This window comes from Enhydra lutris, unplaced genomic scaffold (genome assembly GCF_002288905.1).
Source record: "Enhydra lutris kenyoni isolate GAN:26980312 unplaced genomic scaffold, ASM228890v2 scaffoldscaffold25, whole genome shotgun sequence".
Classification (NCBI taxonomy): Eukaryota; Metazoa; Chordata; class Mammalia; order Carnivora; family Mustelidae; genus Enhydra; species Enhydra lutris.
The window spans coordinates 5,297,430-5,313,043 of NW_019154109.1; the positions used below are offsets into that span (position 1 = coordinate 5,297,430).

General features: G+C 45.6%; 1 protein-coding gene across 1 annotated transcript in view; it reads left to right on the forward strand.

Annotated features, from left to right (window-relative positions):
- Positions 1-13,492, forward strand: part of LOC111150942 (importin 9) — a 56,718-nt gene extending 43,226 nt beyond the window's left edge. The window contains exons 15-24 of the mRNA XM_022508637.1: positions 5,284-5,510; positions 7,392-7,540; positions 8,075-8,203; positions 8,898-9,173; positions 9,427-9,593; positions 10,208-10,341; positions 11,014-11,136; positions 11,572-11,676; positions 11,895-11,971; positions 12,401-13,492. Of these exons, the coding sequence (XP_022364345.1) occupies positions 5,284-5,510; positions 7,392-7,540; positions 8,075-8,203; positions 8,898-9,173; positions 9,427-9,593; positions 10,208-10,341; positions 11,014-11,136; positions 11,572-11,676; positions 11,895-11,971; positions 12,401-12,511 (1,498 nt within the window). The 3' untranslated portion in view covers positions 12,512-13,492. The remainder of the gene's footprint in view (positions 1-5,283; positions 5,511-7,391; positions 7,541-8,074; positions 8,204-8,897; positions 9,174-9,426; positions 9,594-10,207; positions 10,342-11,013; positions 11,137-11,571; positions 11,677-11,894; positions 11,972-12,400) is intronic.
- The last annotated feature ends 2,122 nt before the right edge of the window (positions 13,493-15,614 follow it).

Sequence of the window (15,614 nt, forward strand, 5' to 3'; positions counted from 1 at the left end):
AAAAAAATGTGAAGAAAACTTAAAAAAATAATGTTAAGTCTCTGACTACATGGGCAGGAATTTACTTGAAAGATGAAGCAAACTTCTGAAAAGGTGACAAAAGCTTTGCACACCAGGGAAATGGACACTTACACATGTTTATAAAATGTTATATAATGTATCAAGGGCTGGATCCCTTGACCACATCTGTGGATCCCAGGTTAGAAACCATCTATGAAGGGATCCTAGCTAGTCTTTTCTTCACAGCCAAGATTTTCCAGTTGATCATTTCCCTATTCAGTTTCCCAACCAGTTACAATCTGGCTTCTGTCCTTATCACATTACTGAAACTTCTTTCTGATGTCACTAGCAGACTTTTATGGCCATCACACCACTTTGCTTTTCTTTTGTCCTGGTTTTAATGTATTCGTCCATGTCATAATTAATGTATCATTGCAAACTGCCCAAAATCATTTCTGAAACAAGATACTGGTCAACAGATACTCCTACTTGTGTCACATTTCTCAAGTCACAGTTATGCCAGCTTTTCTCCCAAGCTCTAAATTAATGTATCTGCTACTTATCAATACTAAGGCGGATGTATCTTTAAGTATCTAAAAATAAACACTTCTGGGGCGCCTGGGTGGCTCAGTGGGTTAAGCCGCTGCCTTCGGCTCAGGTCATGATCTCGGGGTCCTGGGATCGAGTCCCGCATCGGGCTCTCTGCTCAGCAGGGAGCCTGCTTCCCTCTCTCTCTCTCTGCCTGCCTCTCTGTCTACTTGTGATCTCTCTCTGTCAAATAAATAAATAAAATCTTTAAAAAAAAAAAAAAAAGCCTCTTCCTTCGGCTCAGGTCATGATTCCAGGGTTCTGGGATCGAGCCCCGCGTCGGGCTCTCTGCTCAGCAGGGAGCCTGCTTCCTTGTCTCTCTCTGCCTGCCTCTCTGCCTACTTGTGATCTCTGTCTGTCTAATAAATAAATAAAATCTTTAAAAAAAATAAATAAAAATAAACACTTCTGCTACTGAGCTTACTGTTGACCCCCTCCAAGCCTGCCCTACCTGTATTCTCTGTTTTAGTAGAAGAAATCAGGACCTTTTTTTTTAAGGAATTGGTACCTTTAGATGTTATGCTTGAAGAGATTTTGTATCCCCTGTTTTAGTAAAAGTAGAGATCCCAGATCTCTCCCTTTCAGGTCTTGGTTCCTTCGCCTTCATCTCTTCTCTCCTGCTACTACTAGCCTAGCTTGTATTCTCAACTTCTTATGCCTAATCTCTGCCGTCGCTTCCTAATTGATGTCTCTGCTCCAGCCTCTATTCCAGCGATCTGTAGAATTTTAGCTGTATAACTGTTTTCTAAAACAGAAACCTGAGGGGTGCCTGGGTGGCTCAGTGGGTGAAAGCCTCTGCCTTTGGCTCAGGTCATGATCCCAGGGTGCTGGGGTCGAGCCCTACATCGGGCTCTCTGCTCAGCAGGGAGCCTGCTTCCTTCTCTCTCTCTGCCTGTCTCTCTGCCTACTTGTGATAAATAAATAAAATCTTCATTTAAAAAAATAATAAAACAGAAACCTGATATTTCTGCTCCTGTAAGTGAAATTCTCATGGTCCCAGTTGTGCTCTTCAAACTGAGATGCAGGGATCCTGGTATGCCAGGTGACACATGAATCCACAGTATAAATAAATCTATGGCATCTTCCTGGGGTTTCAGTGTTGCTTGAAGACTTTTGGGGAGGGCAAAGAAGGTATTAGGAATCATTTGTTTAAAAAAAAAAAAAAAAAGGTTTGAGATATACTGGCTTCCAGAATAGTCTCACCTTCTTTAGTGTGGCATACAAGATCCCGTATGATCTAAGCAGATGATGTGATCTCTGTGATCTACCAGACTGTATGGTTTCAGGTTCATCAGAAGAGCAGTAACTGTAAATCCTCACAGTGGAGAAGCAGAGGGAAGTAGGCAGAGCAGAGTTGAGTAGCAGTAGAGAGAAGGGTTCAAGTCTAACCTAGTCTAAGGCATTGAGAGCTCACTAAGACCAGATGACCGTTTAGCTCTTAAGGAAAAGTCAGATCCAGAGCAAAGTAGAATTGAAAATCAAGATGTTGGGACGCCTGGGTGGCTCAGTTGGTTGGACAACTGCCTTCGGCTCAGGTCATGATCCCGGAGTCCCGGGATCGAGTCCCGCATCGGGCTCCCAGCTCCAGGGGGAGTCTGCTTCTCCCTCTGACCTTCTCGCTCATGCTCTCTCTCACTGCCTCTCTCTCAAATAAATAAAAAAAAGAAAATCTTAAAAAAAAAAAAAAAGAAAGAAAATCAAGATGTTATGCACCAAAAAACAGAAAGTATGGGGCTCCTGGGTGGCTCACTTGGTTGAGTGTCCAACTCGTGATTTCTGCTCAGGTCATGATCTCATGGGTTGTGGGATCTGCTTGTTCCTCTCCCTCTGTTCCTCCCTCCACTCGCTCTCTCTCTGTCTCTCTCTTTTTCTCTCTCAAATAAGTAAATAAATTTTTTTTTTAAAGCCTATGGACAAATCTGAGAGATCAAAGCCCACAGTTTCACTGTTCACTATGGACCTTTGAACCCAGCATCAGACACAAGTAACATGGTTATAAGCCACTTAAAAAAATTAGGAAAAACCATGTATTGAGTACCTGCAGAGTGCCTTGTTTCTGTACTAGATTCTTTTAACATAGAGAAGCAGCGTTTTTATTGACTTTTACTGCCATTCTGAAGATAAAAAAAAAAGTACAGACTTAAACAGTATAATTATATTCCATTGGACGTGGTAAGCAGCATTCAGTAAATATTGAATAAGAGGTAAGTTAAAACTAGGTATAGAAAACTTTAAACCCGGGGCGCTTGGGTGGCTCAGTGGGTTAAAGCCTCTGCCTTCGGCTCAGGTCATGATTCCAGGATCCTGGGATCAAGCCCCGCATGGGGCTCTCTGCTTGGCAGGGAGCCTGCTTCCTCCTCTCTCTCTCTCTCTGCTTCTCTGCCTACTTGTGATCTCTGTCTGTCAAAATAAATCAATAAAATCTTTAAAAAAAAAAAAAGAGAAAACTTTAAACCCTACAGGTAGTTTACAAATTTTAGTACACAATTTTCTGTTGTACAAAGATACTACACAAATTTATTATTGCATAGAATGGCTATACAAATTGATCTCATTTTAGGATGCAAAATACTCCAAAAAGTACAGAATTTGTATAACATGAAAGTTAAATATTCTCCTACTAATTAACAGTTGTGCTAGAAAAGATGTTAAAAACTGTCTAACTATTGGGATGCTTGGGTAGCTCAGTCAGTTAAGCATCTGCCTTCGGCTCAGATCATGATCCCAGAGTCCTGGGATCAAGTCCTGCATCAGGCTCCTTGCTCCCCAGGGATCCTGCTTCTCCCTCTGCCTGCCACTCCCCCTCCCTGTGCTCTCTCTCTCGGACAAATAAATAAAATCTTTAAAACAAAACAAAACAAAAAAACCCTGTAACTATTTGGGGGCACCTGGGTGGCTTAGTTGAGCTTTTTTTTTTTTTTAAGGTTTTTTTTTTTTTTTTTTGACAGAGAGAGATCACAAGTAGACAGAGAGGCAGGCAGAGAGAGAGAGAGAGAGAGGGAAGCAGGCTCCCTGCTGAGCAGAGAGCCCGATGTGGAACTCGATCCCAGGACCCTGAGATCATGACCTGAGCCGAAGGCAGCGGCTTAACCCACTGAGCCACCCAGGCGCCCAGCATTTTTTTTTTTTTTTTTGAAAGATTTTATTTATCTGACAGCACAAGCAGGCAGAGGAAAGAGAGAAGGAGGCATTGCACCAAGCAGAGAGCCTGAAGTGGGGCTTAATTCCAGCACCCTGGGATCATGACCTGAGCAGAAGGCATGTGCTTAACCGATGAGCCCCTGAGGCACCCTGACTCAAAGATTTATTTATTTATTTGTTGGAGAGAAAAAGCACAAATGGGAGGGCCAGACGGATAGAGAATCCAAAGTGATTTTGCGCAGAGCCCAGTGCAGGGCCCGATCTCGTGCCCCTGAGATCACTAGCTGAGCTAAAATCAGGGAGTCACACGCTCAACCGACTGAGCCACTCAGAGCCTTTCCCCAAACCTGTTTTTGTTTTGTTTGGGTTTTTTTAAGATTTATTTAAGACTCTTGGGGCGCCTGGGTGGCTCAGAGGGTTAAACCTCTGCCTTCAGCTCAGGTCATGGTCTCAGGGTCCTGGGATCGAGCCCCACATGGGGCTCTCTGCTCAGTGGCGAGTCTGCTTCCCTCTCTCTCTGCCTGCCTCTCTGCCTGCTTGTGATCTCTCTCTCTGTGTCAAATAAATAAATAAAATCTTTAAAAAAAAAATGACATCAGGGGCATCTGGGTAGCTCAGTGGGTTAAAGCCTCTGCCTTCTGCTCAGGTCATGATCCTAGGGTCCCGGGATTGATCCCCACATCGGGCGCTCTGCTCAGCAGGGAGCCTACTTCCTTTCCTCTCTCTCTCTGCCTGCTTCTCTGCCTCCTTGTGATCTCTGTCTGTCAAATAAATAAGTAAAATCTTTTAAAAAATAAAAAAAAAATTTTTTTTTAAATGACATCAGACTCTTGAGGCGCCTGGGTGGCTCAGTGGGTTAAAGCCTCTGCCTTCGGCTCAGGTCATGATCCCAGGGTCCTGGGATCGAGCTCTGCATCGGGCTCTCTGCTCAGCAGGGAGCCTGCTTCCCCCTCTCTCTCTCTGCCTGTCTCTCTGCCTACTTGTGATCTCTGTCTATCAAATAAATAAATAAAAATGACATCAGACTCTTGATTTTGGCTCAGGTCATGATCTCAGGGTCATGGGATCGAGCCCTTCATTAGACTCTGCTCAGCAGGAAGTCTGCTTCTCCTTGTCCCTCTGCTCTTCCCCCCCACACACTCTCTCTCAAATAAACAAGTTTTTAAAATCTTAAAAAAAACAAACTGTTAACTATTTGAAAAATAACAGGAATATATATCAAAATCAGAAGGATGTGATTATAGCAGTAATCCAAGGAATTATAAAGCATTTAGTTAACATCTTACTAATTTGAATATAATATGACAGAGTGGGAGAGGGATGAAAGTTTAAAACAGCAAAAAATCAAAGCAGAAATAAATTCACTTAGAGACGGCGGTGCTGATGTTCACAAAATATGCCCCAGAAAGGTGTGAAAACTAACTCTGCAAGTAGCTTCATAAAGCTACACATACTAATGCTGTAATCTGTGATACCAACTAGAAAAACCAGGAATTAAAAGTTCCACTTGTGAGTAATGCTTGCTTCTCTCTCTCTTTCTCTCTCTCCCTGTAGTTATTGTGACCAACTAAAAGTCTCAGAGAGTACCCACGTGCTTCAGCCTTTCCTCCCCAGTATCCTAGATGGCTTAATTCACCTAGCAGCCCAGTTCAGCTCAGAGGTCCTCAACCTGGTGATGGAGACCCTGTGCATCGTCTGTACAGTAGACCCAGAGTTCACAGCAAGCATGGAAAGCAAAATCTGCCCCTTCACCATCGCCATTTTCCTGAAGTACAGTAACGGTATGCCCCTGGGACTGTGTGCGGATGAGGGACACCAAAGGAAAGGTGGTGGCTGGTCAGTTTAGGTGAAACTTTTCCCTGGGTCTCGTGGTCTTAAGCATTGTAAGCAAAGAAAGGCTTTCACCCAGCAAAGAGGAGAGCCCGTACTGGAGCTAGAGGAACACCAAAAAGTGGAGGTGTTCTCTCACTCTCACCTGTAGTCAGAACTGGGGAAAAAGACAAGTAAAGGGTTAGCAGGCAAGAGGTACAGTTCGGAACTTTAACAATTAAGTGGGAAATCCAGTGATTACATCAAAATGTTCCTAAAAGAAGGGGCCTACAGCTATCACGTAGAAAATGAGATACTGAAGAAAGACCCATGCAAAGGGTTATGAACAATGGAGGTCGTCACATGGCTTTTGTAGTAGCAAAAATTTAGAAGTAATAAAAAAAAAATAGTTATATTTATTATATCCGTAAAGTGAAATACCGTGCAGCCTCTAAACATCAAACTTGAAAGGAATAGTTAAAGCCGTGGGAAAGTGCTCACATTCTAAGAAGAGAGTAGGAGGTTTTCCAGACTGCATAGAGTATAACCCCAAGTTTTGGGTTTGTTTTAGACAAGAATTAACTTATAGATATGTACATAGAAAAAGTACCAGAAGAAAATACATCAAAGTGTTAAGGTAGGTCTCTCTAGGTGGTGGAATTCCAGGTGTTTTCTTTCCTTGAATACTTTCCTACATTTTGACTTTTTCAATAGTGAGTGTGCATTATTAACAGCACTTCGGTTGTGTAATGCTTCATTACCAGAAAAAATATTGAGGATATTTGTTTTTATAGAGGGAGTGCCAATATTGAAATACAGGATATATAGAGGTAGGAGTTACATAATATGATATACTAAACGTTTTATTTGATTGGCTTTTTCACTTAAAATGTGTCCTGAAGGGACACCTGGGTGGCTTAGTCAGTTAAGTATCTGCCTTTGGCTCAGGTCATAATCCCAGGTTCTGGGATTGAGTCCTGCAGCATTGGGGTCCTTGCTCAGCAGAGAGCTTGCTTCTCCCTCTGCCTTTCACTCCCCCTGCTTCTGCTCTTTCTCTGACAAAATAAATAAACTCTTAAAAAAAAAAAAAGGTGTCCTGAAGAGGTTTCCATGTTGCACTCCTAGATACCTCTCATTCTTCTTAGCCGTCATGTAATATTCCCTAAAATGGCTATAGCATAATCTGCTGGTTCTGTTAATGCACATCTAGAATGTTCGCAGTTTTTTTCAAAGCAATGCTGCAGTGATACTTTCTATTTTTTCTTGCTCGATACAGGAGGAAATGTTTCTTAAATAGGTGAAGTAGGTCAAGCCAAAGTTTCATTTCTTCACAAGGCTCTGCCTTGTGAGGATTTTGCCTTTTGCTTTGGAAATGCTTTGGAAGTTCTTTTTTTTCTCATGACTAACCCCTGGGAGATGTATATGATTCCTCTTCAACACAGGAGAACCTGGCAATGAGTGTTTTGGCAACCTTTGAAAGTTTCATGGTCTTCTTAACAAAGTATCAGTGGGGATTTTTTTTTTTTCCTTAAGCGTTTGGTTTCGTAATCCAGGTTTCACAAGAATAAAAGTCATTAAAGATTTGCCTCAGAAAAAAGCTGGGTTTCATTTTAGGAGTAGCTATTCCAGGCCAATTTCTGACTTAATGAAACCATGTATCCTCTGGCTCTTGGAGAGCTAGCATCTCTCCTATTTCAGGGTATTCATACGGCCTCACTAGCTCCCAGGTATATGATGTGTAAGCAGAGCAGAAGTTGTTAACTTAGGTGAGGGCCAAGCAACAGGCATCATTAAGCCAGAAGCACATGCAGACCATTGGGCGGGGGGGATTCTGTGTGCCTTATCCACTTCAGATCCTGTCGTCGCCTCGCTGGCCCAGGATATCTTCAAGGAGCTGTCCCAGATTGAAGCGTGTCAGGGCCCAATGCAGATGAGGCTGATTCCCACTCTCGTGAGCATAATGCAGGCCCCAGCAGACAAGATCCCTGCAGGGCTGTGTGCGGTAAGTGCTTACAGGGCACCGATGTGGGTGGAAATTTAAGAAAAAGAGCGGGCTCACGCTCTTCCCATGTCACCTGTACATCCCACCTAGCTGACAGGAAGCCGGTGGCAATAGAGATTCATAGGGTGATTTCCCTGGGCTACTTTGCCCACAGGACAGTGGGGGGCTGTCCTAATTCTTGAGGCTTTGGGGACCTGGCTCTTCTTGTTCCCGAGTTGCCCTTGGTGAATTGAACAGTGCTGTTATTAGACAGTGCCACTGAGTATGTCACCAGACTGTCTGTCCACTCCACCACCATACACCGCCCACCCCCATATCTAAGCAAGCAGCGAGCTAGCGGGAGGAGGCTGAGAGCACTATCCACTAGCTAATTACACCTTTCCTTCAGAAACTTTACATGGTGAAAGTTAATGCGCTTTCTTTGGGTTGCTGTGTTGTGTCCATGCACTAAGGATCTTGGATGTTGGGCACCCTCGACCCCCACCCTAGGAGCGGTTCTGATTTTTTTTTTTCTCCCCCTCTTCTCTCCTTCAGACGGCCATTGATATCCTGACCACAGTAGTACGGAATACAAAGCCTCCCCTTTCCCAGCTACTCATCTGCCAAGCTTTCCCTGCTGTGGCGCAGTGCACCCTTCACACGGATGACAACGCCACCATGCAGGTATCAAAGCTGTGGTGACTAGAAGAGGGAAGGTAGCTCCCCAGCCATAGGCTTACAGTAGCCTGAGAAAGCTGACACCGTCTCCTGCTTTAGAGATACAGGTCTCTTAAATCCAGCCTGGACCCAGGAGAAAAAAGCATTCTGTGCTTTGGAATCTGTTATGATCTTAGAGAGTATGGATGCCAGACATCCTGTCCATCTGTATCTGGGAATTGCTACTGTGGATGAGATTACAGACCTACAGACTTGAAGCTCTAAGAAAGTCTTTCCTGACTCCGTAAAATCAGCAAAGTAACAGGCCTTTGGAAATCTCTGGGCAGATAGTGGTTCATATGTTTGTCTGTCTTTATTCTCATAAACACCTGTAGTGTCCATAATCACTGCTTACGTCTTAAACTTCTACCGTAGGTAGATCTTCATGGCTAAAACTTAGTTTACTTGGCCATGATCCCCTGTGATCAGAACTAAGATTTTTGCGATAGCTGATTCGGTAAAGCAAGGATTGTATATTGCATGGCTATATCTGTAACAATAAATTCCTGACTCCAACTGTACGTGCCCACCACAAACCCTGTAGGCTCGTCACTTTTATGAGACATAGGCCTCTAAGAAAAACATTTGCCCATATAGACCGAGGGCCTCCTGATATCTGTTCCCCTGTTGCTAATCTCATTTGCCACCTTTGTCTCCCCAGAATGGTGGAGAGTGCTTGCGGGCTTACGTGTCAGTGACACTGGAGCAGGTGGCCCAGTGGCACGATGAGCAGGGCCACAATGGGCTGTGGTATGTGATGCAAGTGGTGAGCCAGCTCCTGGACCCCCGTACCTCCGAGTTCACTGCGGCCTTTGTGGGTCGCCTCGTCTCCACCCTCATCTCCAAGGCAGGGCGGGAGCTGGGGGAGAACCTGGACCAGATTCTTCGCGCCATCCTCAGTAAGATGCAGCAGGCGGAGACGCTCAGCGTCATGCAGGTAAGAGGACAGTGGGGGCGGGGCTTTGCCGGCCTTCAGGTGCTGGAGATGGAAATCGATACACAGGCCTGGAGGTATTTTACTTTGTCTTACAATCCTTGCAGTTAAGTAAAATCTGTCTATTCTGGCCCAAGAAATGCTGACAGGGAACTCTCCGTGTTCTGTTTCTTGACTGGCCAACCCCATTCCCTCTCATCTCCAACTCTCTGAAATTGGTTTCCCTGAAGTGGATGTCCTTCTTGTTACCTCCTAGTCTCTGATCATGGTGTTCGCTCATCTGGTGCACACTCAGCTGGAACCCCTCTTGGAGTTCCTGTGCAGCCTCCCAGGACCTACTGGCAAACCTGCCCTGGAGTTTGTAATGGCTGAGTGGACGAGCCGGCAGCATCTGTTCTATGGCCAGTATGAGGGCAAAGTCAGGTAGGGTCCATATTTCTTCTGTGGGCATTCTGCCCTCTCCTTGCATTTCTGCTTTCCCTGACTTGCTTCACTGATTTTTGTTCAACATGTGAAACTGCCCCCTTGTATTCCCTTTTTCCTCTATTTCTTTATTGTTAATCAGTGTCTTTGAATAGCTGTCATCTTGAAATTTCTAAAACACAGTCGACACGAATACACCTTTTTTTTTCCCCCCTCTCTGCTGGCTAGAGATCCTCCACTGCCATAGACTTCACCTAGCCAAGTACTGCTAGTGGCTTATTCTCCTTTATAAAGCCAAGCCTTCTAACCCTGGCTTGCTAACTTCCTGTCCTAGACTTGCCTCCCACTGGTTCCCATCGCCCCATTGCACTTTCCGGTGTGGCCAGCTATTGCAATCCTTGTCCACCTTAGCTTTGTTCAAGAAGTTCAGAAGTTCTCATTAGCCCATCCTCATGAACACTAAATTCCATTTTCAGTTCTCTCATCTCTCCTAATTTGTTGTGAACAGAATTCTCACCAACCCAGAGAAGAGTCTTAGAACATAATTGCTGATCTCCTTGGAGTGAACTCCAGATGGGCTGCCGATTGACCCTTTTTTGGCTCTTCCTTGCTAGCTCTGTGGCACTGTGTAAACTGCTCCAGCATGGCATCAATGCAGATGACAAACGGCTACAGGATATCCGCGTGAAGGGAGAGGAGATCTACAGCATGGATGAGGGCATCCGCACCCGCTCTAAGTCAGCCAAAAGTGGGTGATGCTGCTGCCCCTCCAGTGTCCTCCCTAGGGGCTAAGTGGTGGGGTGGGGGGGCAGGGATGCACTGTGATCTCGATTTTTAAAATACAGCTGTCAGTGATGGCTTTGATAAAAAGAAACAGAAAGCTATAGGTAAACAACAGATCAGAACATATGGTTCCTTCTTACTGCTGAAAATTGGCAAAAACAATCTCAGGGACCCCAACTTCCAGCTTCATTCAGGGCTCTGATAAGCATTTGAGCATGTCTTTGTTGCCAGATTGCTTTTGTCCTATGACGTCAGTGATTTGGAGGCAGCGAGTGCAAAGCTGCACTCTTCAGCCGTAGGTTTATAATCACCTGTGCTGTTTCTCAAACTGCAAGCCGTGGGGACTGGAGTAATGCGCACTGTACAGTTACTTGGTGTCTAAGCCTTATTACCAGCCAAAACCTATCTCCTAATTCCTGAACTCTTACCTGTCCTAACTTCTGAACTCTGAGAACACCAAGCAGAATGAAGTTCTTTAACTTTAAATCCTTCTGTGGCAAGTGGATATGGTCTGGGGTGGTGGAAAGCCTGAGGGTTGGTGAACTGTGTCTGCTGAGCAATGCCGCAGGAGGGTGGGGAGCACTGCCAGAAGGGAGCCCACGGACAGTCTGTTAAAAGCCTTGCCTTTCCTTTCCAGACCCTGAGCGCTGGACAAACATTCCTTTACTGGTCAAGATCCTGAAGCTGATCATCAATGAGCTCTCCAACGTCATGGAGGCCAATGCCGCGCGCCAGGCAACTCCTGCAGAGTGGGGTCAAGGTGCACCAGGCTCTTACTCTCAGTAGACTTTCAGCCTGGCGGATCAAGTTACAGATGTTCAAATTATCAGTTTGGCTTATTGAATCACGGGTTTTTTTTTAATATTTCGTGCATGCCAATCACGTGGCTAGCTAGCGTTGCTGCACCCGTGATGAGCTGCTCCTGAGGTCTGCCTTGTGAAATCTCTGCAGAGGCTGGGGTGGGAGGCAACCAGGAGGCAAGCCGCGTACCCCTTTCTGTTCGGCTTTTCTCAGGAGTTTCTCAACCTTTTCTCTACCCACCAGAACACCCTCGGTTCTTCCATTTAAACATTCTGGGAGGGCTTGGCCACAGGCCACATTGCAGAAACCCTTGGGACCCTTCTGTTCTGGCCTGTTTGCATTTGGGAAGGGAAAATGTGTGAGCATTCTCCAGCTGCTTTTCATCTCCAAGTAGATGACTCCAATGATATGTGGGAGGACCAGGAGGAGGACGAAGAGGAGGAAGAGGATGGTTTAGCTGGCCAGCTCTTATCTGACATTCTCGCTACAAGCAAATATGGTAAGCGGTTTGAGAAGAGGACAGGACAGCCATGCTAAATACCTTTTCTGTGCGTTGGCACCAAGAACGGGGTGCCAAAGGGGAGAGGTGGGCCCACAAGGGATGTTCTTTGGGCTTCTTTAGCCCTTCTACCCCAGCTGTGTGGTGATGCCTCCCTGCTTGGGGTGCAGGAAGGGGCCTCGGCCCTGACCCCTCTCTGTGTTGGCTGTGTCTAACAGAGGAGGATTACTACGAGGATGACGAGGAAGATGACCCTGATGCCCTGAAGGATCCTCTCTATCAGATCGACCTGCAGGTGAGCATTTCCAGAGACCGATGTCTTGCAAGTGACAATGTCCCAAGCCCCGGAAACAGGAATATGGCTTCAAACCCATTCATAGTTCATTCTGGGAGCTTCAGGGCAGAGAGTTCCTATCTTGCTGAGTAGTCAAGGGCTCTGGGTGGGCTGGAAGTACCTTAGCATTATACCTGCCAATATGGCGGTCCAATTTCTTGCAACCCGGCTATCTTGTGAAAGTCCTTGGGTGAAATATGAGACCTGTTGGGAAAATTTCATTTCCTATGGAATTTAGTCTCTGGATTAAGCCTGCACCAGATCCAAGAATATAGAAAGCCACCCCTCAGCATGGTGGCATTTGTCAAAAAGCCAGTGCTTCCTGTACCACTTGGGGTTCTTGGTGAGCCTGGAAACCCTCAGTAACGCTACTCTTTTTCTTCCCCCCAGGCATATCTCACAGACTTCCTCTGCCAGTTCGCTCAGCAGCCCTGCTACATAATGTTCTCAGGCCACCTTAATGACAACGAGAGGCGGGTTCTGCAGACCATTGGCATCTAAAAAAACGGAGACTTTCTACATCTTCTCCTCCTGGCCCAGCCACAAACCATTTTGCAGCCCCTAGCTGGCCTCGAGATGTACTTTCTTTTCAACCTAGAGTGGCCTCCTGACTCTTGGCCCTTGGCCTTTGCAGAGTGACACGGACAATTCAGACCAAGCTCACCAGTGCTGTCACTTAGGAATACTGGAAAAAAGGACATTTCTCAGAGACCCCCTGAAGAGACTCCATCTCTAGAAACCTTTCTCCCCATGTGCCCTCACCTCTGTTCCTAGAGCCCTCTGCTGGCCACTCCAGAAACATATTGCCCAGAAGGATTTTGTGTTCATGGATTATTTTGCCCCACCTCAGGAGCACAGGAAGTCATGACCATTTATATTCTAAAACAGACCTGTTTACTGTCATAGGACATCTGATGTGTTCAGATAGGAATACCCTTGAGAGATGATTCTGCTTTCTGCCCTCCACCACAGATGCTCTGGCTTCTCCATAGGAACAAGAGGGAGCAACTACATTCTGAGCCCTCTTCAGTGACCTCTCCTTGTCTCCCTCCTACAACACTAAGGCTCCCCTCTCAGAGGAAGTCATCTTGTTTTTGCCTCATTGCATGACACAACCCCTCCCCCCAACCTATCCCTGTGTATACTTGCGCACACACAAAATAAGCCAGACAGATGGCACGTTGGTTTTCCTTTTTTAGAAAAAAAAAAAAAAAATGGGAAAAACATTTTTTAAAAGTCCTCCTGACCCAACCATATTTAATATTCCTCTCCCACACATCACCACACAGTCTGATGTTCAAAGGTTACCCCTCCTCTCCCTCAGGAATCCTCTTAAAGTGGATAAGTTGTAGCCCTCAAATTTGCAATGTGTATTTTTCTAGGAGAGTAAAGTAATCTTTACAAATGAATTCAGTCCGCATGGTATAAGGTGTCCCAGCATATCTGCCTTCTGTCCCTTTTAGTAGGAAAATAAAAATTAGGGAAAAAGGAATAGGCAGAGCCATGTAGACACCATAGTGTGTTTTAGCTAACCTAGCTCAAAATGATTCTTAGAGAACTAGTATCATCCAATCAAAATTTTTTTTAATTTTGCCACTTTTTATTTATTTATTTATTCAACACAGCGAGAGAAGGAGCACAAGCAGGGGGAGTGGGGGAGGGAGAAGCGGCTTCCCATGGAGCAGGAGATTGATCGGGATCATGAGCTGAGCTGAAGGCAGACGCTTAACCACTGAGCCACCCAGGTGACCCCAATCAAGTGTTTTTAAGGGCGGTCCCTTGGTTCAAGAAGTGAATGAGGATAATAGATGGAAGGAGGCAAACCCCACCATTTCCTTTTTTGATAGTGCCCATGCCTGGTGCCCGAGTTTTAGTAGCTATAGAAGATTCTTTAGGTTGCCAGTCTTGCAGACAAGAAATAGAATATAAGGTGAATTTAAGTCTCTGTTCTTGAGGAAAGGGCCCCAGTTGTGGGACATTTACTATACAGGACTGTAATGGAAGCTAAGGATTTTGCAGCCAATAGTGATTTCACACCACTAGGTGTCCCTGGTGTATAATCCCCCCGTCTGAGCTGGGGAAAGTGTTAAGGTTACTGTCTTTGAAAAGTCCGAGGGTATGTGCACCGCGTGGTCCGCTGCCCGGCAGATTCTGAAACTAGTAACTGCCCCTGCTGTTTCCACCCCTTGAGTTGGGAGTGTCGTTCATACTGGGGAGATGATAGAAGGTCTGGCCAGTTGTTGCTCAGGAAAACCACAGTCAGTCTTAGAAACTCACTCCATAATTGATCTCAAGGCAGTGCCAGTTGGTTTCAGTGCTAAAGGGTTCACAAGGCCAAATCAACTCATGATTGTGGCACAAAAGACTGGTCTCATGCCATTGGCGTTGAATTGCTGAGTTTGGGAAGACTTGGGGTTCCCATACATAGAATGTTATGGGCCCCTTCTAGGCCTGATGATTAGGGAAAAAAAAAAAGTCTATCTAGTGCCAAAAATGGTCTCTTGACAGAGGTCCTCTCGCTGATTTTTGGGGAGGACTGGAAAACTTGAGTCCTAAAGGAAAGCATCTTTGTATCATCTGGGGGGCCACCCGTGCCCAACAGACATACTGTTGTGGATGAGAGCAGAGGGTCTTACACTGGTGTGCAGGTACATTTCGACATCATCCCATTTAACCTTTACAGCAGGTACACGGATAATATTCCCATTCTATCGACGAGGAAGAGTTCAGGGACTACACCCAGCATCGGCATGGAGAAAAATGATCTGCTGGAGTCCAGTACTACCGACAGAAAGGAACTCCAGCTCCTACTATCTCTTCTTTTGGCCAAAGAGCTACCCTGGGTCTGAAAAGATTAGGGCCAACTGGTTGCAAGGAGTTGAAGCTCAAGATAAGATAAACAAAAACAAAACAAAAAATAAACAAGGGACTGAGAGAGCGCTGGGCTGCGTTAAAATAACTCCAGGTCTCCAGAGCCTGGTGAGTAACAGCTAGGACACCAAGGGCTTTCCCAGCAGTGGGTTGGGCTCTTCGTGGAAAGAACTGAAGGGAAAATGGAAGAAACGGCCAGAAGATGGAGGAGGTGGAAGTCCAGAAACGGAAGGAAGCTGATTCTAAGTCCCTGCCCGGTCTGTGACATTGATCAGGGAATACAAACAGATGATGCTGCAAGCTGATAAACAAGAATGTTGTAACCACTGGGGTTTAATAGATGTTCATTATGAATTCAGAGCAAGGGATGCCAAACTAGACTCGTAGTCTGATTTCGTTAACAGATAGAATCCGGACACGGTAAAATCAAAGCATTAGGGAATGGGGAAGTTGGCTACCGGCCTCCGACTCTCAGATGACACACCAGCTTATTGTGGAATGGTTTATGCTGTGCCCCTGGGTTCTGTCCTTGTCCCCTTATTTGATATTAATGACAGATGAGGGGGCTTTTTAATGCCTTATCCATTCCAAAAGAGGATATGAAGGCCTTTTACAAATGAAACAGCACTAGATAGGAGAGGGGCTGATCGGATTTTTTTTTAGATAGGGGAGGGGTTAGAATCCCAAGCAGGTTGGGGGGATGGGGGGGCTTCATCTCTCAACCCTGGGGTCA